Genomic DNA, 27,941 nt, shown 5'->3' with positions numbered 1-27,941 from the left:
TGTCAAACGATCCTGTATAACAGATATATATTGGGGCACAGATCTACAATATTACAGCCCTGAACCTAACAGCGCCCTCAGTAAGCAGACTTTTGTAATATTTGAAGTGATAGTGAAATGCTGCATTGTGCTGCATCAACTAGCATCAAACTTATTCAATTGCAGAAAATAACGTCCTAGATAAAAGGTAAATTATTTATATACTACAGAACAACATAGCTAGATAGTTTAGATATTTCTATAACATTTATTTTGTCTGTAACTTGTATGTCGCATTGAAATTTCATACTTGAAAGTTCCAAAATCATAAATTATAAAACAGACAGTTTTAGAAATGTTATATTTTATGATTTTAAATGTTGAAATTTAAGTGTTTACACATTATGAGTAACGCTCCAATCTTGGTTTAATCGTGTGTTAGAAACATGGTTAGAAAAGTGTAGCTCTAAGAATTCAGCATGGACGGACCATGATTGTATCGATAGTTTGGTTCGATCCTTATTGTACTTCTAAAATACTGAAACTAATATTTAAAATTCTCGATACAAGATTTGATGTGATTTCTCGATAAAAGCTATTGAAAATCTTAAGAAACATCGTATGAATAAAAAGTAAAACCTAAAAAATATCGTGTTTCACAACATAAAACTTTTATATTATGCCAAGAAAAATTTTTTTTATTACAGAAATGCAATTATTAAAGTACTTTCTTAAACGTTTATATTTTATTTGTACACAAATTGGTACCAAATTGGTACTTTTTATGTGTACCATTCGCACATATGCATATGTATAACGGTGCAATAAATTTTGGCGTCCAAGAGTAAGCCTGTATAGCACAGAGATGTCTTAAAAACGTCTTAAAGACATCCAGTAAAGTCCTAAAAATATTCAAAAGACGTCTCTAAGATATCCGATGTTACAAATCAGTATGTCTTTAACACGTCTTAAAAGACATACATAAGACGTCTTAAAGACGTTCAAAAGGTCTTTAAGACGTGCGCTGTTGGATGTTTTTAAGACGTCCAAATTATGTTGTAAGATGTTCAGGCATAAAATGGACATAAAATAGACGACTTTAAGACGTCGTGTGTTATTTGGGAGGTAGCAATTTTCTTGTTACTAAAAACCAATTTAAATCGTCTACTGGGGTAGCACAGCGTGTTTATCGCAACGCAACTGTTTCCGCTGACGTAACGGTGAGCAACAATCGCAGGGGGAAAAGAGTTACGAAAAGGGAATCGGAAGTGAGAATTCGCACCATGGTAAATAAACAATAAACCTGGCTTTATTAGGCTCTATTTGACTCATTGATCCCGAGAGATTACATAGATCAACGTCGCGAAGAGGGAACCCATTGTCGCGATCCAAATCGGTGACTATAAGTTTTGTTACGCTTACGCCTTACCAGCCGGAATCAATCCGAGGACGCGGAAACCGATTACTAAGATATCATCTGAAGTGATTTTAACAAGCTACATAATTAGCTTAGGTTGTCGAACTCTAGTAAGGCAGGTAAGTATACATACGTTTTGAAAGTACTATGCACTTTGAATCTTAGTTCTACATTCGCAGTTTCAATAACGAATATCAAAGTTCAACTAGTAATTTTATCTGGATAGGATAACATACCTTCTAACTGATGCGAAGATTCCACGTGATACATTTTCTGTTTTAGCCTTCTTCAAGAATTTGATTTAATTGCGTAACTTTGCAATATTTTCTGTTAAAAATTCGTGATACATGTTATGTTTCATTTTTGTGTAATAATGTTCACATGCTGTCTAAAGCTGGGTTTACACTAGCGAACAGTTTGCAAACTTTTTATCACCCTTACTTGGGGGTTCCGTGAACGCCAAAAACAGCATGGGAACAGATACACGAACAGACGATTTATAGGAAATTTAATTTCCATATTTTTTGGAAACAGTTCATGAACTCATGTGTATTCGTAGTTTAGGAACCTTAAGAGGCCGACAAAATAGGATGGGAAGAAATAACGAGACGAAAAGTGATAATGGCTCACGATCAGTGTAAAAGTAGTCGATGAGCAAGATTTAACAAGTTACTGTTCCCTTTTTTATTCCAGACACACTGTTAGTTTCTTATTTTATAAAATGTTTTAATCAGAATCTGACAAATACAGTGGTTGTAGCAGCATCCAAACTCGAATACTGTATAAAAAAATTACTTTTATTTTATGAGCAATTACATACATTAATTACATATGTACATATAGTATGAATTAAAATGTGTAAGTTTACATTCAAGGTGATTTACGATATATCTTCTAATTATTTATATTTTTAAATAAGGGTTGGCATGTTTTTTGTACCTTTTCTTTTAGAAAAGGATCCTTGAATTGGGAAGAAGATCATAAAGATTATGAAGTTTATGGTGAGAAGAGATTTCGTGTCAAAATATATATCAGTGAAACTGAATACTAGCTTTAATAACTCTGTGAACAATACAAAGAACTAACTTGCGAAATATAATTGTTTGTAACAACGCGGCCGTTCAATCACAATGGCTCAGTAGGTAGAGCACGGTTTTAGAGCTATCCAAATACAATACGTGTTACTTTCTAAATCAGTTTGGCACGCCAATCTCATTGGTGGTAGTCATTTGTATTACACACTGTACTTACCTCGTGCCATGTCTTATCACATGTCATCACAAATTGAAGTTTACATGGAAACAGTCGCGAAGTCTGTGAGAGAAAGCAACACAAGCTTATAAGAATATTATAAGAACATGTAAAAAAATGTTTAATAATTTTGTGTGCTCCGAGGTAAAGTTCAGCTTTTATTTTTTAAAGAATTGTGAGTACATAGATTGGCTCGAGAGTGGAAAATGATCATTTATTAAAATATCTACTACATTACTGACTAAAATAGATGAAAGTTAAAAATTCATTTATAATTTACTTACAACATTCCGAAGCCATAATCATTTTAGATAATTTAATATTATATTATAAAATAGAAAATATTAGTATCCTCGATTGAGAATCCCCTGTCTAAATGCGACCTAACTTTTTCTAATACGCATGAGTTTCACCTCTTAATTACTATGGTACATTCCATCTACTAAATACAAACAACACATGGAGCAAGATCATTTCTCTGAAACGACTCAATCTTATCATTGTAATTATGTTTAAATATCACTTAAAATTTGGTCGATGTTGTCCTCTGTGCTCACCCTTTCCTCTAATTTTCTTTTAAGCCTCAGTTGGTTCAGTGTCAAAATTATTATATTCATAATATAAGTATAACATATAAGATCAATGTAATTTGACTACAGAACATGATTTAATTCAGAAAAACTGTACAATATTTCGATTTGTCATCGATCTCTCAGATGCTGCTGAATAAATAAAAACACACAAGAATATGCATTGTGAATTCTGTACTTTGTCAAAAACTTGTAATTTTGGCACATTGGTAAGAATAAATATACGTTCACCTTGGCAGTTCTAATATTAACTTGTATTCATTCCAGTTAACGCAGGCTTGTCTTTCACTTCAGCTAAACGATGCAAACTGGTTAATTTAGTTGTTTCACAGCCGCTTGAAATATAAATGAAACATTTCGTTAATTTTGCTAAAAATAAGATCAGAGTGACTCTATTATACTAACTGAGGGTTACTATGCTTGAACTTTACTCAAAATTTAAAATCTACAAAGAGTTGCATATCTCTGCCATGACCTCTCTATTTTTTCGTTCTCCTATTACGACACATTTTCTTCCCTCCAAGAGGCAAAGGATGCTACGAATCCATCCCAGATTACGTCACTGACTGAAAACCAGGACCCACGGCAGAGGATGGACAATGGTCCTGCCTTAATTAAGGCCCGATTGGCTAATTAAAGTCAGCTCGAAGTAGCGAGCTACCAGCCTCGGCTGGCTCCACCATCACTGTGTCCCACGCGGTGAAGTAATCAGCTTTCTCCGTTCTGGATGAGACGCGCGTTCCTCTCATACGCGTGTCGCCCCAAAATCGCACATTCCTCCTTCCGAACAATGGGAAATAATGCGCGAACTTTCCACACGCTTCGTGTTTCTGTGTGAATTGGAGTACAAAGAAGAAAGAAAGAAGGACACAGAGAGAGCGAAAGAGAGAGAGGAATCTACAGGGTTTGATCCTCCTCCAGCTAGATATCGCTATGTATCCGACGAATCCGTGGCCGACAGGAAATGAGCCTTTGTAGGCGTAGTTAGGCTCCGTATATAAGCCAGATATACGGCAAAAAGTCACCATAATTCAACATTTTGTACTAAGAGTGCTTGGGTTTGTTTGCTCATCGCGAATATGGATAAGACAGTGCAACAGGTAATCAGGACTCCTCAGTTTCCGGTTGTCTCAGTTTAAGTGCCCATTGAAAACTCTGCATCGGTGCTTGGTGGCTTCTCCGCATCCATGATGATTCTCTGTGCATATTTCCTTATTGATTGATTTGTGAGCAGTGATCGAACTTTTCTTCGGGTTATCTGTCTGCTGCCGCTTTTTGCTGGATACGTAGGCTAGTGTGGCTGTTTTTGGCGAGAGTTGCTTTTGGGGTAAATTGAGTTTCTAGAAGTTGGTCGAACGTTTGTGCAATAAATATGGTAATAAGTATAATTTAATATAAACACTTTTATACTATACAATCTGGCCTGTTAGAAATTAGATGCTTGCCTATATGTCATTGAAAATGCGACAACTGATTAAGATTGTAATTAGTAAAATTAGATAGTGTATTAGATTGATACTGTTTACTGTAATTGTGTTCGTAGTACTGGTTTATGATTAAATTTCATTTTGGAGAACCTGACATTTACGATTCATTTTTATATCTTTTGATTGTATTTAATAAATAGAATCCCGAAATACCTGTTTTAAAAGTTCAAAATCCACTGGTTCAAAAGTTATATGCGTAATTTGAATATCATTTTGACGACACATTTATTTCTGAAAATTTAACCCACCCTCTAATCTAAACTCAAATCTACTACTCAAATCACTTCGAACGCAGCGAAAAAACTGTATAGTCGAATCTGAATTGTCCCGCCTAAATAGTTGTCATCCACGTGCATCTGTTTACTGCCACTGGCTCTACTGATTGCACGTCATACTACTATGAATAAAAGCCAATATGGCGACAAAGTAACTTATAGATTATAAACTACATCAAAAACACTAATTGTAAATTGTATATGTGCATAACTTTTGAGTCGATGGATTCCTAAACTTAAGACTGGCATTCAGGCCTGGGTCTCACCCTCTAAGGGATCTCATTTTTTCATATTCTAAAACAGATTTCTACAAATAGTTGAAAGAAATTACTTACGATTTATTAATAGTTTTGTTCAAAAATCACTTTTACTGTAAAGCTTTGGAGTTTACTTTGACCTAAAAATTTAAAACGGTTGTTCTTTATAAAATCCCTTCAAAAGTATAAAATCCCTTCAAATATTTTAGTATAGCATCATCCCCTCACCTCTCAAATATTAATTCGGCTCTGCTAGTATTTTTAGATTTTATTTATCAAATATTATTAGAAGATACAAAAATAAGTAAAAAATTATAGATTATAGAAATATAAAATTAAAATCATAGTTATAATGTTACATTTTTTGTTTTCTATGGCAAAGATACCACTTATTTAATTTTAGATGTACAATAAAGAGGTCCGTTATAAGAAGATCTTTATGATTCTATTTCAAGATAATAATAAATGGTCGTGTGCAAAAAGATGATAATGTAGTTAAAATCTCTTCGTGAACTACCATTTAATTATCCATTTAAAGAATTGTACATAAAATTAGCATCAACTTATATACGATCTCGTATTTCCCAACATGAAGAATTTATGTTACTCCGGAATGTCTATCCTATTATCTCATCGTCAGAGCTCTTTTTCTTCAATTAACACAGAAACTGTTTATCGTAATTACCATTATCCTTACAAGCGTGTCTTCCAGTTGATATTTTTTTTTAGTACTAATCATTCCCCTCGGGTGTAAAGTACATATTATAATCTTACTTTAGCAATCGTTTACTTTCACTGTGGCTAGAGCGTTTTTGCGTCCTTAATTCCTGAAAATTATAAAGGCCATAGGCTACTCGAGACTTCTACAAAATTACTATTTTCCGTAGCCTAAAGTGTTAATTAACTGCCATGAATCTTTTGATAACTACTACATTTATGAGATATTGTAATTGAAGGGTATAATATAAAAACTGGTTTGTTTACTTTAAACGATGTTAAGATATTTAAGGATTTTAGTTTTTTAATATATACAGCGAAAATTCAGACATTTTTTACTAAATTGTAATATTTATAATGATGTAAATTATTATACATAAATTAAAAAACAATTAGTTTCGTCATTTTTGAAATGTTAATAATAAAGTTCTGGACGTGGAAACTTTTGATAATGACCTTTCCACATATTCAGTCTTCATAGCAAAACATTTGAACATAATTAGTTTTATTACTAACTCATAGATGAGGAATATATTCAGAAAGTAATAATGAGAGTTAATTTCAAGAATTGAATCTTTATTGATTTACTTAAGTTGAAACAAAACAGAATCAAATAACTATAAAAAATGAATAATTAGAAATATTGAAACAAATACCTATATACTTTTTAACATTAACGAAAAGATTATACATGAGTTTAGAACAGTTACAGCCCGATCTTTCTCTTAATTGTTCTCAGACAGTTTCTCGTCTTCAACCAAGTGTAGACATTGCGGTTTTTGCAAGTCAATTTTTAGATTGATATTAAATATACTCACAATCAAAATTACATTCAAATAAGTAACATTTCTAAATCATGCTTAATTAATAGATATCTAATAATTTTATCATTAAAAAACTCCAACGACAATTTGTTCTTATAAATGACACCCTAAAATCTAAACTAATGTTTCATGAACAGCGTATTGTGTTCTGAATTGTCAAAGTAAACAATGGTTCTCGCATAGTTGTCGTATAAATTATTCAATTGTAATCTTTTGTTTTCTCATGAGTTTCTTGATTTATACATTTCTATTTTTTACGAGATAACTTTACGTTAATTATGTTACGTTATTGATCAAACAATAGTTTCAAGTCCAGTGGGGCTACATTTGCGAAAGTCGTCACATTCCCTTCCTGATACGTGGTGTACCGGAAAGAAGGCGCGAAAACACTAATTTGAATCATATCAGATGGATTCCCAGAGGTGCAGTCGTAAGCGCGAAAGATGATCAGCGAGAGCACGCGTTACGTAGGTAGGCGAGAAATTAGGGGCACGATCCTGCGTCTTCCTCTCGTTCCTGTCCGTTTGATCGTGAGAAAGCCTGCTGACTCGTTACATAATCGTATTCAAAGTTTACTTAAGACTAAATGTTTTTAATTATCGCCGAATTTTAGAATTCAATAGCATTTAAACTTTTAAATTTGCTGGGTACATATACAACACAGTAAATAGTAAACTGCTATTTACTGATCAATCACTAGCCTCTGAAAGCAAGAATTACAAACATTTATTCATTTACAATTATATTCGTTTACGTTTTTACTTAACATTGATTTAAAATCGACAAAATATTTTGAAAAATACGTAATAAATAATCATACATTAATCGCTATAGCTGCTTTGGTATTTCTAGTGCTTTAACATACGGTTTAACTGTAATATTACAGGTGAATTATACAGTTCAATCGATATAATTTAATTTCCGTATTTTGATCTTTGATCAAATTGAGAACTTTAACAAAAAGAAAGTGAATTGAACTGTATTTTCTGAGTGATGAATTTTTCTAAGCTGTTTCTAGTTTAGTTGTTTTCTTCAGTGTCAATGGAACAAAAAAATCAGTGAATTACATACATAATTAAGTAGATATAATTAAGAATAGAATTTTGTAAATGCAATATGCATACACCATATCATTTTCATAGAAGGTTCTGCACGCAATTTTATAATTTATTTATTACCATTTACTGATTGGTCTTGTGTAGGAATAATCATATCTTTGTAAAGAAATTTTTAGTCTAATTTTATGACATAAATTTGTAATATATTCAAATACTCTTGCAAAGTCAAAATGCATTTTTCTGTAGTATATTATATAATTGTGTATAAGATTTTAAAATTCATCCCTATGGAAAATCAGGTTTCACTTTATACCTAATGCGCCTTATGGTAAATGCGGCCTTGCATGTTTTGTTCCAGGAATTTTTAAGTAATCTGTACTAAATAATTTCAATTTCAGTTATCACTCATCGTAATGTTAAGCATAGGAATCGTACAATCAGAGCCTCCATTAAGTACTCAATACGGTGTGCCAGGAAATTATGCTGGTGGCAATAATCAGGGGCCTACAAATGGGGGAAACGGCTTCGGTAATCATCATTATGATAATGGAAACGACCATGACTACGTTGACCAGGTGAGACATCTGAAATAAGGAACTTAGTAAGTATATTTAAATGATTAAAATCGCAACCGCTTTAATTATAATTTAATTTCTTAAATTACTTAATACTTAAGATTATAGATAATGGAACTGTTTACTCTTTATTTTTCATTATATTGAAAACTGCGAGTAATGTTTTTAAAAACTGATAGGACTTTTAACACAAAACACGTGGATTAATTATTGACACCTGTGTAATGCAGAAATTGTTGTGAGACAAAACGAACATAATTTAGGAATTAAAATGGTTATCTTCTTCATCCATCTTCATCATGTTATTTCGTAGTAAGCTTAAGGGTAGGCAGAGATACCCAGATCTGGGTTAGTTCTGATTCTACAAGTAACATTGAACTTTGTCGAAGTCACGCCCGATCTATTACATAAATCTAGAATGGATCGATCGAGCAGTGCTTTCCATTCTATTTTACACCTGTAGAACACTATAATCTCCGTGATCTCCTATCTTCAGCCTTCACTTCTTTTCGTTATGAAGTAACATTTCGATGCGCCATGCTGCATCTTAAAAATTACAGTGGGAAACCTTTAAAATTACAAAACCGGTCGTTTAACAGTTTATTGCTCGTTTTTACCCTTAAAAATCTTTCATAATTACACGTCTTGGAAAGAAAGGAATCATCCGAAAGGAAACGGACAACGTGACGTTATCATCGAAGATCGCTAAAAACGGGAACGTTTCGTTTAATGTACAAAGTAATACCTTCCTTTGTAGTGTTGCTAAACAATTTTATGTGGCTCGAATAGCTTCACTCAATTGCAACATACGGGTAACAATAACCACTCCTTCAGCATCTGCAACGAGTGACGAAACGTTAACGAGCTCCATAATATAGTGAAGTTGATGGGAACCGGGAAGACAGCTTACAAAGTTCAGTCCTTTCCTCTTTTCTGGAGCCGATCTACTTAAGAGGGGACATATCTCTGAACGCGCGAAAAAAGGACTTTTCCAAGAATTTATTTAAAGAAAACTACACTCGATTGCTTTTATTAGAAGGTGTGTTCAATGTAGATTATTTAAAACAATTGACGAAATTGTACATCAGTATATATGGCTGATAGTTTTCACATATACGTATAACTGCACTGTCGGCATGATTTAGAACATTGACAAAATTACTTCATTTCAAATGGAAAAGTGATATTTTACGAAAAGATTTATTCAGCTTTTAATGAATAAAAATCTGAAAAATCAAAAAATTCAAAAAATGACTTGGCATATTGAAGATAATCAACTTGAAGCATCTGCAGCAGCATAACGTCACTATGCAACGCGACAGTCGCTTTCCTACTGTTTCTATAAGCGTAACTCGATGACCGATAATCAACATTATACATAACAACTATTTATAACATAAGTGTAATAGGTTAAAAAATTGTGCTTAATTTGAAATTCATATACTAATAAGGGATATCACTTTAGCTTCATCTTGCAATTTTGAAATTTGGTATACGAGTAGAGCATCAAACAATATTAGACACGTATTTTTCTTAGCTGCTGATACTCATGTTTAGGAGGTAAAGACCACCCCCAAAGGTGGGGTAGAAAAACGTTTTCACAAATATCTTGGAAATTAATGCAAGTAGAGAAAAATGGTAAATATACAAATTGCGTGGTTTGTTATAAACAATGAGACGACTTGTAGGAAATATTTACGAAAGCGTATTTCCCACCCAAACTTTAGGGTTGGTTTTCACCCCTTAAACATGAATATCAACAGCTAAAAAAATAGGTTTCTAATATTCTTCAAGACAATCGAGCGAGTGTTTGTTATTCTTCCTCCATCAACAAAATTCAACTATTATGAATGAATAAAATCGATAATTGAATGAAAGAATACGGGTGTCACTTAAAGTTTACTGAAGTGGGGGAACTTGCTTGGTTTAAACGCACTATTAGATTCTCCATGATCTCACAATTAGAGATACGTAGACAGAAAGCAAAAATATAACGTATTTAGTAATAATTTGGGTAATGTAAAAATATTTATGACATAACGTTACAGTTACGAAAGTGAAATTTCTGCATATGGCCTTGTTTCAATGGCCAGAAAATGTAGATGTGTTTCTTCAAATGATTATAATTTTGTACAAAAAACGTGATTTATTTTAAAGAAAAATGATCATAATTTCTGATGCTATGAAACAAAATTGCGAATATTGGTGGCTCTAGTTTCGAGCTCATGTCAAACATGAAGAAATTTTTATAATTTTGACAGTTTTTTTTGTTCACTATGATTCTGTGTCTAAAACCATTACTTTACCTTCGAAAACAAAAGAAAAATATATTTTATACGTGATCATGAATCAGTCTGCAATCGTGTTTCACGGTTGCCAGAACTCGCCACCATAAATGCCTACACTCGATCAACTTACTTCGAGCTCTTGATGAGAGATTGATGATTCGGGCAAATCAGAGAGAAAAGATGAAGCGCAGATGCAGTTACCGACGCAATAGAGGGACGAAGTAGCTCCATTTTCTAGACGGCTGCAAGATGAGGAGCACGTGGTCAAGGAGCCATTGCTTTACGCATTGGTAAATGTGTTTATCACGTATGAAATCAGGAATGTGGGTCGACGTAACTCTCCGAGGATCGTAATGGAGGTACAAAATGCGCTGGTGTAGAGAATGCTGAACAAATCCGGTCACATTGACGGATTCTGTGCTTGAAGTGAACGTTTCACCCAGTGCACGATCAACGAATTAAAAGTGAAACTCAGAACAGATTTTGGCGGAAATGTTAATCCCTAAATATGAAGGCCACCTTCATTAATAAGGACTGGTGCCTAGATCTATAAATAGATATAATAAGTAGATCCTCTGATTAACCAAACCTTCATTATCTATTACACATTCTCTAATATGTTTAGGGTTTGAATTATGAGGTATTAATGATAAAAATACTTACATTAGGACTAAGTGCAAGAAACTTCAAAATGTATGATCTAATAGTGGAGTCTTGTTTCCCATTGTAACTCGTTCACTGTCTATCCTGTTAGGCTAGTGTACATTATATGTATACGCTATATGGGACCGTGAACTTGTTCAAAATCATAGAAGCTTCAACACACCTTTGTCCTAGAGTCCAGGATTCTTCTAAGACCTAGACTATTCCAGGCCTAGCAAGAGATCAAGAAACTTGTTGAGGGTTCAACAAGTGAACGATCACCGAAAAATCAGTCTCATCATGAAAGTGCTATACATTAATCCTGTCTGTGGCGCACATTACAGCGTGATGCAACAATATTAATAGAGTGAACTACGACCGCAGGCATAATCGTTATTGCCGATTAGCTAATCGTCTTGAGAACCCAAATGGTTCAGATGAGTACACTCGCGCGAAGATTTGGCCTGCGGCTACGACAGCTTGGCGCGAGCCAGATTAAATCACCGTTTTCAGCCATCGTATGCTCTACTTTCAAGCCGAATAAAAGAAAGTACGGTCATATTACAGGATTACGTATACCAGCAATCGGTTCTTTCCTTTTTTCAGACATCTTCAGATAAAAATAACTCGATGTCGCGATGAAGAGATATTTTTACTCGATGATTGATGATATCGGGAGCAATGATGTGATGGTACTTCTGAAACATTTGATTAGATGCGTGCTGTCTAAATTATAGGGAGAATGGCGTTGATGAATTGGAAGAAACAGATTTGTAAGACATTTATTATTATATTAGATATGGATAATTCAGAGTGATACTATTGAGCGATTTAAGGAGTTTTAAATTGAAGAATTCTGGAAAATAGTTAAAGTCTAGTTAATGTGGTAGTGTCGGTTGAATAATTCAAGTAAATAAACATCCATACAGCTGCCTGATCGCTAGTACCGCGCGAGAGGAATAGTTTTAGTTGTGTAAACTACGGAGCGGATTTTCAGACTCGATTTTCTAGAAAACTAAATCCAACTAAAACTTAGAGTAGGTTTAGGTTAGGTTTGAGTTAGGTTTGAGCAGGGTTTTTTTTATCAGATGGAGATGCTCCATTCCTTCACAGCCCACGCCATGTGCCTTGCACAATCTATCCATTTGACTCCACACTTATGCAAATAATGAATTGCAAAGGATGTACATGGAGAAATTTTGGTAAATATTGCCTTCGAGGAAGTTCAGAGCTTAGATGCGTGGGTAGGGCAAAGGCTCCACAGCCTTGCATCGTAAAAAACCTAGTCCAGACCTAGCACAGGGCTTGTGCCTTAACAGGCACAGTAATTGGTATACATTTACTTTATAAGGAAAACTTGTTTAGAATGTTCACCTTGGCAACATATTTCAAGGTCATTGAAATCAGAACTGTGGACCATTTCCTAAGTAATTACCTTATTTTAATGGTGGCTTGTACATAAAGCCCATGAGGCATGCACCTGGAAATTCCTTTCGGATAACCTTTAGAAAGTCCGTGGAAGGAAAGTTAAAGTAGTAAAAAATATAATCTTTGCTGCTTAGTTGAACACTTGGACTATCAAAAGCTTATTAACAATTTTGTGAAACAAGAAATGTAGGACAACTGGTATTTAAATTAATTTCTTTTTTTTTTTATAAAACAAATAATTTTTTTCCTTTTAATTACTTTTTCATTTTATAATAAAACCCTTTTTAATAATATCTCTCTTTGCCATAAAATTAAAAGTTCTACTTTTTTATTACGCATCGATCCTCAGTATACCTTAATTCGCTTGTACATAATATTCAGACTCACCCCTGCACAGTGTGAACAATATAGTTCTCCTAAAGAGAACGTTTCTAAATAATTTTTCAGAAACTGTTCATTTTAAAAAAACACGATTTCTGACGATAGAATTTTCATTTGCACAATGTTTCTGTCAATGAAATTGCTGCGTTATTGAAAGGTTAAACCTCTTTTTATCACGAAATGATTATGACTGAAAGAACCTGCATTTCAAGAAATAGAACTCTACTGTGAAATCTGAACAATATTTACATGCTCCACTCCAACAGAAGATAGTCATTACATTGGATTACGAAAACATTGTGGCAATAATTTGAAAAACCACTCTACTAGAAAGTTCGATGACACGAATCCTGATCGGCACCTAGCATGCTAATGAGGATCACGTGTACATACAAAACAATGGAAATTACAGGATAGAAGTCAGCATTGTTTTGTGCGTTCGTATAACATCTAAATTAGATTACAAAACTAGATGAATTCGAAACACGAAAACAAGATTTTATACCCTTAACTGCTCTGGTGAAACACAAAAACGATAACATTTTAGTAGAGTCTTGTAGTACCTCACGAATAACAAGTGATAATATTAGTTGCAAAGTGAAGATTACTGAAGATTACTAAGGTTCTAAAAGACTTATCTGTCAGTAAATAAGAAAACTGCTAACAAATATATAATACCTGGGGCTTTGCAACCCAGAACCCCACAAAAATAGTTAAGATAAACCCTAGATGAGATAAACCCTAAGAAATTAGGTGTTGCTGAACTTTCTACAGCCTTGTTCAGATTAGTCAAGTTACTTGAATTCAAAAGCAAATTAAGTTAAAAAATTATAAGTTTAGAATGTTTTTTTCTACAATTTTTAAGAAATACCTCAGGTAAAAGATGCTATATGAAATTTTACAAAGAGAGAAATATTTGTTTCAGCCAATGTCGTACGAGTTCGGGTACGCAGTGAAGGACCAAGCGACTGGAAATGACTTCGGCAGACGAGAAACCAGCGATGGCGAGACTGTAAGAGGAGAATACAGAGTTCAGCTTCCAGACGGTAGGACGCAAATAGTGACGTACACTGCAGATTGGAGGACAGGTTTCCACGCAGATGTGAGGTACGAAGGCACAGCGAATTATCCTGATCAGTACAATACCCAAAACAATGGAAATAATGGATACAATGGAAACAACCAAGGAGGACAGGGCTTTGGCTTCAATGGTAACAATCTAAACGGAGGATATAATGGAGGTATGTACATTTAATATATTATCATATATGAGCGATATGATATCACCATATCGCTTATGGATGGTTCCATTTTTTCAAGTAATTTGGGGTAGAGAATAATTTACATTCAAACGAAATACATACTTAAACTACATTCAACGAGTGGAAATAAAAAACAAATTATTTTAAAATATAGAATTTTAAATATAGCATTTCTGTTTATAAATCCTCAGGATTTAAGTTTAGCGATCGAAGTGACCAATTAATTAGCGTCCTTCAGGATCAATTTATTTATTCGAGAATTGTTCATTTAAAAACTGTCTCACTAATTGATTAAAATGAAGTGGAGGACCATCGTGCATAAACTATCTTCAATAATCTTTCAATAATTCACTTTAGTTTTCTTTTCAAAATTTAGTGTACGATTCGCCAGTTAGTCTCCCATTTAAAAAAGTTAGCCCACTATTAAATAGTGGGCAACTACTTCTGCCTACATTTTAACACTAAATTAATGTTGATGCTTTGATTGTATAATAGCATGTGGCTTTCCATGTATTCAGTGGTGAAAATTAAGTACTTAGTCTCTAGTGAATTAAGCCTCGGACAGCCAACGCTGGGTCAAAAGTGACCCTGACAATGTGAGTCAATGACTTGTGAGTCACTGTTCCATAAATCATGCATAGAAGAAAATTAGTATAAAGAAGCCCTTGTAGGTACTCCTTAAACGCGTTACAGACATAGTGATATATCCTACATTCTTTACTCTTGCAATGCTTCGTGTGCTTCCATTGTTATTTTGGCCGATGCAATTGAGGATTTGTTCTTCCATAGCTACTGATCTCTTTGTTTCACATCTATCAACGTTCTGCAAACCTCTGAAGCCATTCATGTAGTCTTTCGAAAGTTTTCCTGTTTGGCAAACGTTTAGTAGGAAAACGTTTTGCATACAAACGTCTTGCTAAGTCAACGTTGTATTAGCGAGACCATACATTAAATGTATGTTTACCATATCTGCATTTGTATAACCTACCATTATCGATCGAAATGTAAATTATCACAGAACTATATTAGAAACTTTCTACGCGTGCTGTTGTCGCCACGAGAATGTACTGAATTGATTCAAGCACGTTACAAAATGATGTTTACATAGCGGACAACACGGTCCTACATGAGATAAGAAACTCATTCAATTCGAATTGACTCATTCGATATAATATATAATAACTCATTCGATATACAAGACACTTTGAGGTTATTGTACTAGTTATTTGAAGGATTTATTCCAATAAATAATGATAAATTATTAAAATAAACAACTAGAATAATCTATTACGCATGACAAATAGTTACTATTTCGATGAAATATTCGATTGAAAAGAATTTATATAGATACTTATTTTAAGTATGCAAGATGTTCTGTATGTAATAATAAATAAGGTTACAGTTGGGATAAATCTTACTTTTGTGTTATGTCTCCGAATTTCTAATTAATTATTCTTCGTTACTTGATGTTGAAGGAAATAACGGTGGATATAATTACCAAGCTCCAAATGGAAACTTCAACAATGGTAACAACTATAATCAATATCAATTCAATCCCAACGCTCTGGATAACCAGTACGATAATTTTGGTGCTCGTAATGGCTACAACGTAAGGGTACCATCGCCAACGTATGGACCAGCCTTCCAGTGACCTTAGTACAATTTTAATTAGTGTAGGATAAGATGCGTCCTGCAAGATTAGCGCTTTTTCAAATAATAAAAAAATTTTTTATTTCCAACAAGGTCGTTTAATTTTATTTTTTATTTATGGTCCGAAACATGTCTCCTCGTCAAAAAACGACGAACTAATAATCCTGAAATATTTTCATATGACTCCAACACTAGAACCATGATGAACATTGGAACAATGATGAACTGCGTTTTTCAATTCAAAGTCTCCTAGAATCTCAGCGATTAATTCAGTTACTCTTGCTATAGAAATAAATAGCAGTTACTCGATGTTCACAAGGTACACAGAACATGAAGGAGGGGTGGACAGCGAAATCAATACTAATAGCATCAACTATCCCAGAAGTTTGTTAATTACATAAATAATCATGTTTTATCGCGAGGTAGCTATCTAATTACGAATTTTCTCATACAGCTCGGTGAAATCGACCATTAACAAGTTCGCATCATCGTTGATGCATTGGACAGGAAAGATTCACTCCAATTATATGAACTTAAATGAAAAACTAACTTAAATAAATTTATTAAAGGAGAACTTTTTTCATAGAACAATAAATAAAATAGATATTTATAGGTAATCTCATTTAGCTGATCCACCCTGTATAACAGTCTCCCATAATTACATTGAACCTCAAATCACGATTATAATTCCCTAATGTAATTATAATTAAAATAGCTATTACTGCGAAAATAGTAATATTTCTTAAAAATTGTGGATAGATAAATCATAAAATTATTTGATATTGTGCTTGCCTTTCGAAAAAATTGCGTTCGAATTACGATCAGATACAAGCGTACAGTTTTGGGTGCTTCAAGGCTGCACAGGGTAAAGGGAACTCTCACAGTCTGACCATTGACTTTCTCTACTGCAAGCTAGAAATAATCTCCTCTGCCTGTTTACCAATCAAATACCTGAAACTCCACTTCGATACTCACGTCTTTGGCTAAAATTGAAAGTCAATTTTCTCAAAAACAAAACATGATATATCAAAAAATTGTATTCTACATTGTTGACTTATTTTTTCATGTGAAATCACTCGCTTGTACTCCCAGTTTTGGGACACCTTGTATGAACGTGAACACTTTAATTGAATTAAAAATCATAGTTGGTGGGAAGACCTCCGACAGGTTCATATAAATGGAGTCGTCCAGCAAGTCTCAAGATATTCGCTCTCTCTACACTCGCTTTCTCTTACTCTATATTTATAATACCCAAATTAAAAATCGTGAAATATTCCTAAAGGTACAGTTTAGAATTGTTAATTATTGTTAAGCAGTTTTATTTTTCAGCCTCATTTGCTCATGAAGAAGAGAATTCAAAGAAGGATAAATTTAAACTGTTTAAAGAATGGTATCATATGGTATAGTGTTTCTTTTTATTTCTTTATTAAATAGAAGAAACTATTTTTATTGTTCTTATGATTTTTCTTCTAGGAATTTGGCAATTTTTATACTTCATGATACGCAATTTGTATAAGTAAATAAGTAGGTAATTATAATGGCAAACTTTTAATTACTTGCAAGTAAATTGTGGTCACCAGTAATTAATCATTCCACAACCTGTAAAATAAGCTTCAGTTTTAACGTATGAAACGTCGAAAGTTGATAAATGAGTGTGTAATGCCAGTTTTCTTTCTAGTTCATTATGCACCGTAATTACTGAATTCAAAATTTTTCTTATAACTTTTACGATTTGCTGAGTTTCTTTTAGACTATGACGACCACTAAAGCTATGTTTACATTAGGCAATTTTTGATCGAGCAATCGAGTTGTTTAACCGAAAATCAATCAAAATGATCGTTTCATTTGTTTGAAACTCTATTTATACGGACAACTTTGATCAATTCAATTGCCCAACGAAACAAAAGTTTCCTAATGTAAACGTAGCTTAATACCCAAAAGCTTGTTAAATTCGAAATTTAAAAAGTGGAATTGGTTGACTCTCAAAATGAATGGACGGCTGCATTTTGATCGTATTTTAAATTATCTAGTTCATAGATTTAAGTATTTTAAAAAATGTGGCTCTAAATTATTAATTGAAATAAAACTTTTTAGGCAAAATATATTTCTGTTATCAGTTACCGATTGCGCTCCCTCAGATCAGCAGAAAATTCTTCTGACAGAATCTCACCAGAGATTCCTCGCGTTCACTTTAGAAACTCTGAAGTTAGCTTTAAATAGCTTAAATAGAGCATCGAAATGCTCGCAGAAAGTACTTTCAAATTGTTCAAGTTTCGATTAAATGCCCCACTTATTTCCCACACCAACGTATCCTACTACACACAGATGTTATCGATTACATCACATCGTTTTCATAAGTACGATGAGTAAACGATGGTTTTCGTTTTGTTTCATTCACCTTCTCCTTTACTTTCGTTACGTATGTACATTCTCTTTCTCTTTCTCTATCTCTTTCCCTCCCCTACCTTATATTTTAAAACCCTCAATAGATACATTCATTGCGAAATTTGTTAAGAAAAATATATCGAACAAAAAAAAAATAAAAATACTTACTTAGATATGAAAATATCAAATTTCTCTTGCTTTCATATTTTCGAGAAGTACGACTATAAAGTTCACTTAAAATTAAAACTTTTACTGTTAATAGATCAAAATTTGACCAACAAATCGAAACATATTAAATTAACCAGAACATAAGATTGCATTCTATTTTAATAGTAGGATGCTTAAGAGAGCAGCAAATCAAAAGTATTTTGTAATACTTTCCATGTAATAAAACAAATTAAAAATATAATATATAATTTGTTAATTTTACGCTTCGTTTTCGAGAAAATTGCATTTTAATCAATGGCGGATTAAGTTATACTGAGACCTAAGACGCAATACAAATTAGGACCCCTAATACTGTATTAAAGAGGGCTATTATTAAAAACGTTTTATTTTAAAACGAAAAAATGTTATTTGATTTTTATTTTGCAAAATTGATAATAATCTTTTCATAGTCCAAATTTTCAACGATGTCAACAAGAAACACATCTTTTGTCAATTTTGTCACTGTCCCTGAAAAATTTATTCTACTCCAAATTGTCAGCTCCTATGTCCCATTCAATTAAGAAGAACATGTCGATATCTGCAATAGTTTCAAACAAACAGCTTGTCACGCTTTATGTAACTCACCTCCCTATATGTAGGATACTATCACGTCATGCACGCTTTGTATTTAAACTAAAAATTCTTTCTGTTACAACAAAACCCTTTAGAAACATATTTCAAAGAGTCCAAACTATTAAAACATTTAAAAACGATTTTTTAAGAGTGTTTAAAATATCGTAATTTTTGGTGATAATATAATTTACCTATGTAGGTATTTAATATACGTATGTATTTACTCAAAAAATTGATCTTTTATTCATTTATTTAGTTGTTTCGTCGATTAACAAATTTTAGAACTTTTCATGCGTGCTTATATACTTCGAAAAATATACCACTTATATTACGCAAATCAAATAAATAATTATTGAAACGCTCTTCACGAAAAACACAAAGTACACATAAAAAAAAACCTAAAAAATTGTATAAATACAATTCCAAAATATTCATACTTATATACTAATAGTAATAATAGATATTCATCCGATAAAAATGGATAATTCTCTAAAAACCATTGTAAGGATGCTGCATATTGGTAAATGTCTCGAACCTCTATGATCTACTGTCACAAGTACATTCCGATCTAATTGAAAGCTAGTTAAATCCATGTCGAAAGCTAGTTAAACTACCCTCATCCACGCTCGCCGAGCCACGCCGCGCGGCGTTCCAGCGGTTTAACAGCGAGAAGCCAACCTGATGATCGGGTGTTCTCAATCGGGGATCTTTGCAACGATCGTAGGAAAGAAAATGAGGCATACGTGTACGTGTAGAAGGCTCAGTACGTCTTCCGCATCGTAACGATTGAGTAATCGCCGTTTATCCCCGATTATGGAGTAGGCCTCACGTCAAAACGTTCACCCGCAGAATCTCTGCGGCATCTACTCCCATATTCAATTGCTCCATTCTACCCCGAACAACCCGGTGTCAGCTGTAATTAGCGATAATTATGTCGGGATTAATTAACCATTCGTGCAGCCGTGGGGGAGACGAGGGATCACCGCGTAGTGGTTTTCAGCCGTAGACAACGCAAGGTGCCCGATTACGAAATCGGATTAAGAAATGAATTAGCGACAGTAAATAGGGGGCCGAAGGCGAATAATTATAATAAATAGACGGTATCGGGCGCAGATACTTTGCGCAATGGCTGATTAATGGACGATCGATAGCAATAGGTACCTAAGGTACCCTATTCTTTGCTCTTTAGAAACTTCGGGACGTTTTACAGACTCTTGAGTTGTGATCAACCCTGAAGTGAAAGAGGAGGGGGGAGGGGGAGAAGTTATTCTATTTTTGAGGTGGGGAGGAATGGAGAACTTATTCTATGTTTTGGAGGTACGATGACTGGTGAATTGTAGCAAGTTTCAATTTGTTGTATATTTTCGCATCAATTTCTCATTTTTATTTCACCTAAGTTCTAGATTAAAGTAGCCGCCATGTTACTAATAATTTTCAACTTTCTTCGTTGAGTTATCAAAAACGTCTAACTTTGGTATTGCGATAAAAATAGATAGGTATACATTAGACTCGATACTTCTAGCGTTAAAGTATTTGTTCAGTTAATGTCATTACTATCGTTTACTTTTTAACAGTAAAACTATCATCGATTGATAGGTATGCATACATTTATTCATGTCAGAACTGCTAAGGTGTAAAGTTATTTGTAGATTCAGTTTTATTCAATGATGTAGGTACATAATAATAAATATGAAGACAATCATCGTAATATGATTAATGTAAAAATGTATATTATGCAGAAAAATGAAATAATATTGTATAGAAAATAAATGTATACCAAAATATTCCTGGATACATATTATTCAATTTTTATTGTACAAATGAGCGTACTTCTTGAAACAATACGCAAAGAAATAATTGATAATATAATAAGCCGTAGCACGAGTAATTGCTTGTTTCCACGAAACTTTCGTCAGAAAATGGCTAAATCTGTCAAGAAAGAAGAATTAATACTGAATCTACAAAAGGGTTGCTGGGGAAAGTAATACACGAGAATGTTGTAAGAATCGTCTATGTACGTGTGGCGATTCGAAGTAAGTGCAGGCAATCCTCAAACCAGTAATACGCTTTACGAAACGAATATAATAGTAGAGCTGGGTGATCATGTCATTCGGCTCGTATGATTATTTGCCATACACTAGTCGGCCGTGATGTACGATTTCTGTGTTTCTTGGAGATATTTAAACGAATATAGGTGTTGTGATTGTTAATATTTTTTGCTAGCTATTAAATTTTCCATTTGTCAACTTCCAGTTTCCCAAAATCCAACATTCAATATCCAACATTGAATAATAATCATTCAGCATCAGCATCAAACATCCAACTTCCAACTCCTAGCCAACTCTTAACTGCCAATTTCTTTAATTGACACTTTTTAATTAATAACTCCTAATTCAAAAATTGTAATTCTTCGACCCTACTTGACACTCATCTCTTCAAAGAAATAAGAGCTGATCTTAAGTCACTATTCCTTTGAAAATTGAAAAATGTGGTAATAAATGATAGAAATTTCGTTAGCTTAAAGTTTTGATAGTGAATGGATTGACCATAATCGAGTTAATGGCTTTTTGGAAAGTGAACGCGCGAAGGTCTTCAGTGATGATTTCATACAGAGCGCATTCCATACATCAGTCAAGCTACTGAAACAGCTTCAGATTATTCTCCACTCTAGTTCCTGAAACCATTTTTAACTCTAGTACCTTATTAATCTTAGCTTCAGAAAAAAGTTCGACTAGACTATTTTTATAGCCGAACAGATGTTTTTAATGAATAATTTTGTAAAATTTGAGGGTGCAGGGAGACAGCTGCAGGAAAAAGTCTGTAAAAATTTCTCCGTAAAAATGGAATATTCATCTTTACAGTTACGATTATGTCAGTGAGTGCAATAATTAATAATACCATGGTATCGCAGAAACAAAACTAATATATTCGTTAAAAGCGAACTACAAATTTTATGGATCATTATGATGTTTATATCCTTTTCATCATAAATCTCTTACGAGTTAAAATTGTCTTCTTAGTATTATTATTGTATTCTAAGTGACACAATATTGCACTAGATCTTTAATTCATTTACATATTTATTTTACTTTCCCTCTAAAGTCCTCGATTTATACCAGAACGAGTTGTAATAATTACAATTTTACTAAATTCTCTTATGTACGATTATAATTTACTTGTGTCATGTAAACCCTTATAAAACTGCATATTTGTTAGATATACGTATGTATATTACCAGATGAACATAACGTTCACTCACATGTTGTCGATCATAGCAGGATGTTCGTTCAATATTATTATAATACTACATTTGATATTAACATATTACGTTACGTACGTACATAATTTGTATATTGCATTAAATATATTTTAAGTTATGATATTGAAGTTATGATTTCAAAATTATTTAATAAAAATGTATTTATTTATGTAAATTTAGAAATGTATTTAAATAAATTGAAAATACTATCACTTTAGTTCTAATATCAGCTTACTGAAGATTATACAGAATCTCTGAAAAAGCAAAATACATGCTAGAAAAGAAATGATGTGGGTGCAATAACAAAACTGGCAAACTCGAATAATTTAAGAAGTGTTACCGAAAGTTGATCAGCCTACATATATTTGCAAATGAAGAAAAGCAATTTAATCCAGGGAAAATCGAAAAGTAAAATCAACAAAATTGGACATTCTAACTTCTTACATTTAAGTCTGATGAAATATACCACTTAAAATAACTTTACAAAGATATGTTGCTCAAGTGTAAAGGAGTTAGTAAGTGCACGAGTATATAACAACTTTATCTTCATTATGATAAACCGAGGAAGCTATTGTCCAGGTAGTTATCAAATGAGAAAAGTAGAATTTGAAAAAAAAAGAATAATCTTCTCCTCTTGAGGATATCTCAATCAGTGTCTGACGCGGTCACGTGCATGGATCCAATTAAAATTTAAAGGTATTTCAGCCATCATCAACGGGGATATACATCTCTTCTCATGATGCATCACTGAGTGAAGGGAAGATGCGCACCTCTCCACCTCTCACACCCACTGACGGTCATTCTAATACACTGGTTAATACGTGGATATACAGCGCTAAGGATAAACTGTAACAAAGGGTCCGCATGGTATATAAACTCTCCCGTGGATCATCTTCTCAGTTCGCTTCGCGTCTTCGGTCATAACAACAATATGAATTACCACCAGGTAGGCTATCCTCCAGGGGTTATGGTTGCTAACCGTTTTAATGTCGCGACGATGATCGCGATAAACATAACTTTTATTTCTATTCTTTGAGAAATTAGAACATTTGAACACTTAAAAGTATTTTTTTTTTTGCTTGATTCGCCAATAAGATACATATAGAAGTCTGAGTTTGATGGTAAAATTGTTCCCTTTTTTACTTAAAAGGGAACGTTAATGGTATTTGCAGTTACCTGATCTAACATTCTTATATAGAGTACTGAACTTTTTTGTTAGTCTAAGTATATAACTTCGTTAGTGCAAATATACCTACATATAAGCTCATAAACTTTTCAAGTAGTTATACTAACTATTTAGTGTACATAGGTAACTTGTAGGGTTGCCGAAGAAACGATTAAAAATTTTTTAAAATAAATATATACGTTTTAATACTTTCTTTATATTCGAGCTATTCTAAAATATTTTTTTCTTACATAGACAGTAAAATTAGTTGATTGTGAAGAAATTGTAATCTTTATTTACGATAAACTAATTATATATACGAATGTTAAGAAGATAAAATACTTTGATTCTTCCTTCTTCAAAATCAGTAATTATAGTTTGTTCTTCATTTCTTTATTTTTTCATCTTCGTGAGTTACCCATATCTATCATATAGCAAAGGAAACTGTTTGAGGCAGACATATTTCAGCTGAAAATAGTTCAGTAGTCAGCCAACAAGAAATTAATTTCGACACTATTGAATTCGACATCTTCGTTTTCTACAATCTTGTTTACTAGCCTCGCTAATGATGTCCAATGATGAAATCACGAAATCGATCCATCCTGCGAGCAGGTCGTTACTAGCATTCTGTTCGGTTAATAGTTACTTACAAAGTGTTCGTCTTCGTGTGACCCACACCAAATTACAAATTACATGGTATTAACGATTACAAAATTCAATGATGCGTCTTTACTTCGTGCTTCTCTAAGTTTACCTCGACGAGCATGACCTCTAGATAATTGCGCTCTACGAAAGAATTGCTACAATTTCTCATACCTTCGTAAAGCAATTTATAATAATTTACACTTAATTAACAGTATGGACACGCTTAATTAAGAATGTGATAAAAGTGAAGCACGAACATGGAGGATATAAATTATAGTTTCTTTTTTGTTATTTTTAACGAGTTGAAGAAAGTTACGCGTTATATTTCTCAAACAATGGTAAACATGAATTTATTGCATTGTGTTTGATTACCAAAACTTATAATAAATGTTTAAAGTATTAACTTTGGATAAAAAATGCTTTACTACACGATATAATCTTAATCTGAATTAGCAAGTGATTTTGAACTTTTGAAAGACACTATAAATCCACTTTCCAAACTCTCAACATCCAGTTAGAGATACCATGGAAGTAACTATTGCATTCATTTAACATCGTATTTACTAATATAGAGCGAACCACTAAAAACTAGCTCATCGAATATCTCGAGATCTTTTACAGTTGAATATCCACACATGCTTCAAGGAATTCCCATTTAGAAAAAGATCTCCAAAAGATCATATGATATCACCTATCGTACTAAACGACTTTCATTTAAAAAATTATCTTTCACTTCCATCGCTCCAAAGATATTTATGATGGTAATTCCAAGAGGACCACCATCGAAATCGAAAGAATTTTAATAACAAGAAAAATCGTTTTGGTTTCAGTTAACGAAGGTACTCCTAGTGTTTCTGTGTCTCAGCAGCAATGCACTCGCTGGATTGCTGCCGGGTGGTGGCGCCGGTGGAAGTGGTTACCAGTACAACAGACCAGACGGAGGTGGATTCGGTGGATTTTCAGGGGACTTAAGCACAGGAGGAGGCCCTAGGAGACCTTCCATATCGTATGGACCTCCAGGTGGTGGTGGTGATGGTGGCGGATTTGGGCGTCCTTCCTCGACTTACGGAGCACCTGGACAATTCGCTGGTGGATACCAAGATGGAGGGTCCCAGGGTGGTTATGGCGGTTACGGACGTGATGGTGGAAGAGTAAGTTTGATAAATATTAAAGGCTATTCTCATTTAAAGTTTTAAGTTATGAAGGGAATTTTTCTATAACTTTAGCAGCTATAACGTACTGTGCTCCGCTGACGATATGAACCCCGAAGCTTGTAGATCTGTATTGTTGCCAGGGATCATCTTAGCAGCAGAGCACTATACATATAATCAGTGGAATTTTTTTACTGTACTATATTGTACAGTAATTAAGATATTTGATTTCCTTTAGGGCTTTAAGCATGTATCCTCGCATATGGCTGTTATAATTTTAACCGATGTATTCATACGAAATAAACCATTTTAAAAAATTATCAATCTAGATAAACAATAGAGAATTTTATAATGCATAAAAAATGAAAAGATCTTTCTTGTATTAGTATAAATAATAAACGCGCTTATCTATATTACTTAATAAGGTATTTGAATTTGACGATTCCAAACGATCTGGGACTGCCTCGCAGTCATATAAAATTAACTATTTTAATCTAATATAGTATTCCCAAAATATTATAGTTTTTAAAATATAATTTTTCAGACATTGTACTTTTAAAAGACATTGAAATGGGAATACACCTTAAATTAAGCTATTTCTAGATAAATAATATTTCATCTTGGTAAGTTATGAATACTTTTATGAACATTCATTGTTCGAGTCTTTTTTTGATCATTATTTTATACTGTTAAAGTATTGGAAATATAGTGGAATATTTGAAAAGTTTAATAATTCGTTGCCATCTGTCAGCCTCAACCTTACAGCTTCCAATACGAGGTGTATGATCCTCCAAGTGGTAACGACTATTCTCAACGTGAGAGCAGCGACGGCAATGTAGTTACAGGGGAATATAGAGTCTTGTTGCCCGACTCGAGGACACAAATTGTGAAATACATGGCTGACGATGCAAATGGTTACACTGCTGATGTTCAATATGAGGGCCAGGCACAATACCCTCGTGGAGGATACGGAGGAGGTGGTGGTGCAGGAGGATATGGAGGAGCTGGTGGTGCGGGAGGATATGCAGGATCTGGTGGCTATCAGGGTGGTAAGTGTTATTTTAATCTTATAAACAATGTATAATAAAACTGATTGATATTAGGATACATATAAAATTAGTCAGTATTCTTTATACATTCTATGCCTATTTAACAAAGTATGAGCAATGTATTTAGAACTATACATTTTGAAATTACAATTTAAATTTTGTAAGGGTAAATCCTGCTTTCAATGAAAAATAATAAGTCCTTTTATATCTAAAATTAATAATAGGCAAAAATCATAATAAAACTTTATTATAGTCTTAATAATGCAACGTAACAGTATTATTTTCTATAGTATGCTGTAACTACCAATACAGAAGTGCCTAGCTTATTGTTGTTACTTGAAGTTGTAGATCTATACCTATGAGCGATGCCAAACAATAGCTTAATGCATTCTCTTTATTAAATTATAGGTAGAGGAGGATACAGTGGAGGTGCCGGTAGCAATCAATATCTACCACCAGGTAATAATTATCGAAAGTAACCGAGTTCATCGCGAATCGGCGTGAAAACGCGACATATCTCCCGGAATGCTGGGCGACAACCATCACGGACCTCCCTCGATTACAGCTTATACTTTTATACACTAAATAATCTTATACCCCTGAGTCACATGCACATTTACATTATGATCACCCACTGGTATTTAACAACGTATATGTATATCGGTTAGGATAATTTAATATGATTCGCGCGCTCATACATGTGCACACGTATGTATGCGTGTAGTTATAATATGTATACGTTACTTTGTACATGGTAATCTTTTTATTATCAAACATACGCTTGTACTTTCTGCTAAGCGAAAGTCGGACTTATATATTTGTATACGTATTTATGCGAGCTTGTAGTAAAAACATTAATAAAATACTCTTTCTATTTAATTCAACTGTAGTTGTCTAATGTTTGTTATTCTTTCATAAAATTAATACAAACAAAAATTAAGAAACTAGATGACCTCCACCAGTTTCAATAATACAATGTACTGTTGGATAACCAGTCATTGTTAGCTTTGAATTAAGTGCTCAAAGAATCTAGCGGTAACAGTTCCTTCTGATCATATCTATTACGCATAGCAGCGTTAGATCGTGGCCATTTACATTTTACACTTTCCCTAGTTACTTATCATTCATAGACATCTAAGGAGCTAATGAAGAATAAGATTGGACCATTCTATACCCCATCCCCTACTTACTTAAGGTCAGTGATGCCAGAATGATGCTAGAAATAAAGGAAAATACTGAGAGTATAGAACACGACAAGAGGTGTTGACTAGGAAAAAGGTTTTCGTTATTGTATATATTGTACAAATGATTATTACACAAGATTTATGGTGGATTAAATAAATCACTAAATGCATATATTTTTTCTTACTCTCTTTTTATTGTTACAGATTAAATAGCATAATATAGATACATAGTATACATGTGA

At 33.3% G+C, this 27,941-nt stretch overlaps 2 protein-coding genes across 4 annotated transcripts; both read left to right on the top strand.

Moving 5' to 3' along the window:
• Positions 1–106: 106 nt before the first annotated feature.
• Positions 107–16,151, top strand: LOC143180662 (uncharacterized). 3 transcript variants are annotated; one of them, XM_076380549.1, is made up of 4 exons: positions 107–187; positions 8,254–8,430; positions 14,095–14,410; positions 15,907–16,151. In XM_076380549.1, the coding sequence occupies exons 2-4, from the start codon at positions 8,269–8,271 to the stop codon at positions 16,080–16,082; spliced, it is 654 nt and encodes a 217-aa protein (XP_076236664.1). In that variant the 5' UTR covers positions 107–187; positions 8,254–8,268; the 3' UTR covers positions 16,083–16,151. The 3 variants fall into 3 exon arrangements, with proteins under 3 accessions (XP_076236664.1, XP_076236663.1, XP_076236662.1); XM_076380548.1 differs by lacking the exon at positions 107–187 and adding an exon at positions 2,682–2,822; XM_076380547.1 differs by lacking the exon at positions 107–187 and adding an exon at positions 2,694–2,791.
• A 7,116-nt stretch (positions 16,152–23,267) lies between these two features.
• LOC143180918 (uncharacterized) lies at positions 23,268–26,994 on the top strand. The gene is given in 5 exon segments (XM_076380965.1): positions 23,268–23,314; positions 23,316–23,451; positions 25,146–25,466; positions 26,218–26,515; positions 26,930–26,994. Coding segments are annotated over 5 exon segments (867 nt in total).
• The last annotated feature ends 947 nt before the right edge of the window (positions 26,995–27,941 follow it).

The sequence above is a fragment of the Calliopsis andreniformis genome, chromosome 6, assembly GCF_051401765.1.
Source record: "Calliopsis andreniformis isolate RMS-2024a chromosome 6, iyCalAndr_principal, whole genome shotgun sequence".
NCBI lineage: Eukaryota > Metazoa > Arthropoda > Insecta > Hymenoptera > Andrenidae > Calliopsis > Calliopsis andreniformis.
The sequence above is the reverse complement of the archived record's forward strand: the minus strand, read 5'-3'. Positions and strand labels throughout refer to the sequence as shown.

Coding starts and splice junctions, on each gene's coding strand:
- LOC143180662 (XM_076380547.1), top strand. CDS start 2,765: ATGTTTAATAATTTTGTGTGCTCCGAG. Junction 2,792..8,253: donor ATAATTTTGTGTGCTCCGAG/GTAAAGTTCAGC, acceptor TTTCAATTTCAG/TTATCACTCATCGTAATGTT. Junction 8,431..14,094: donor ACCATGACTACGTTGACCAG/GTGAGACATCTG, acceptor TATTTGTTTCAG/CCAATGTCGTACGAGTTCGG.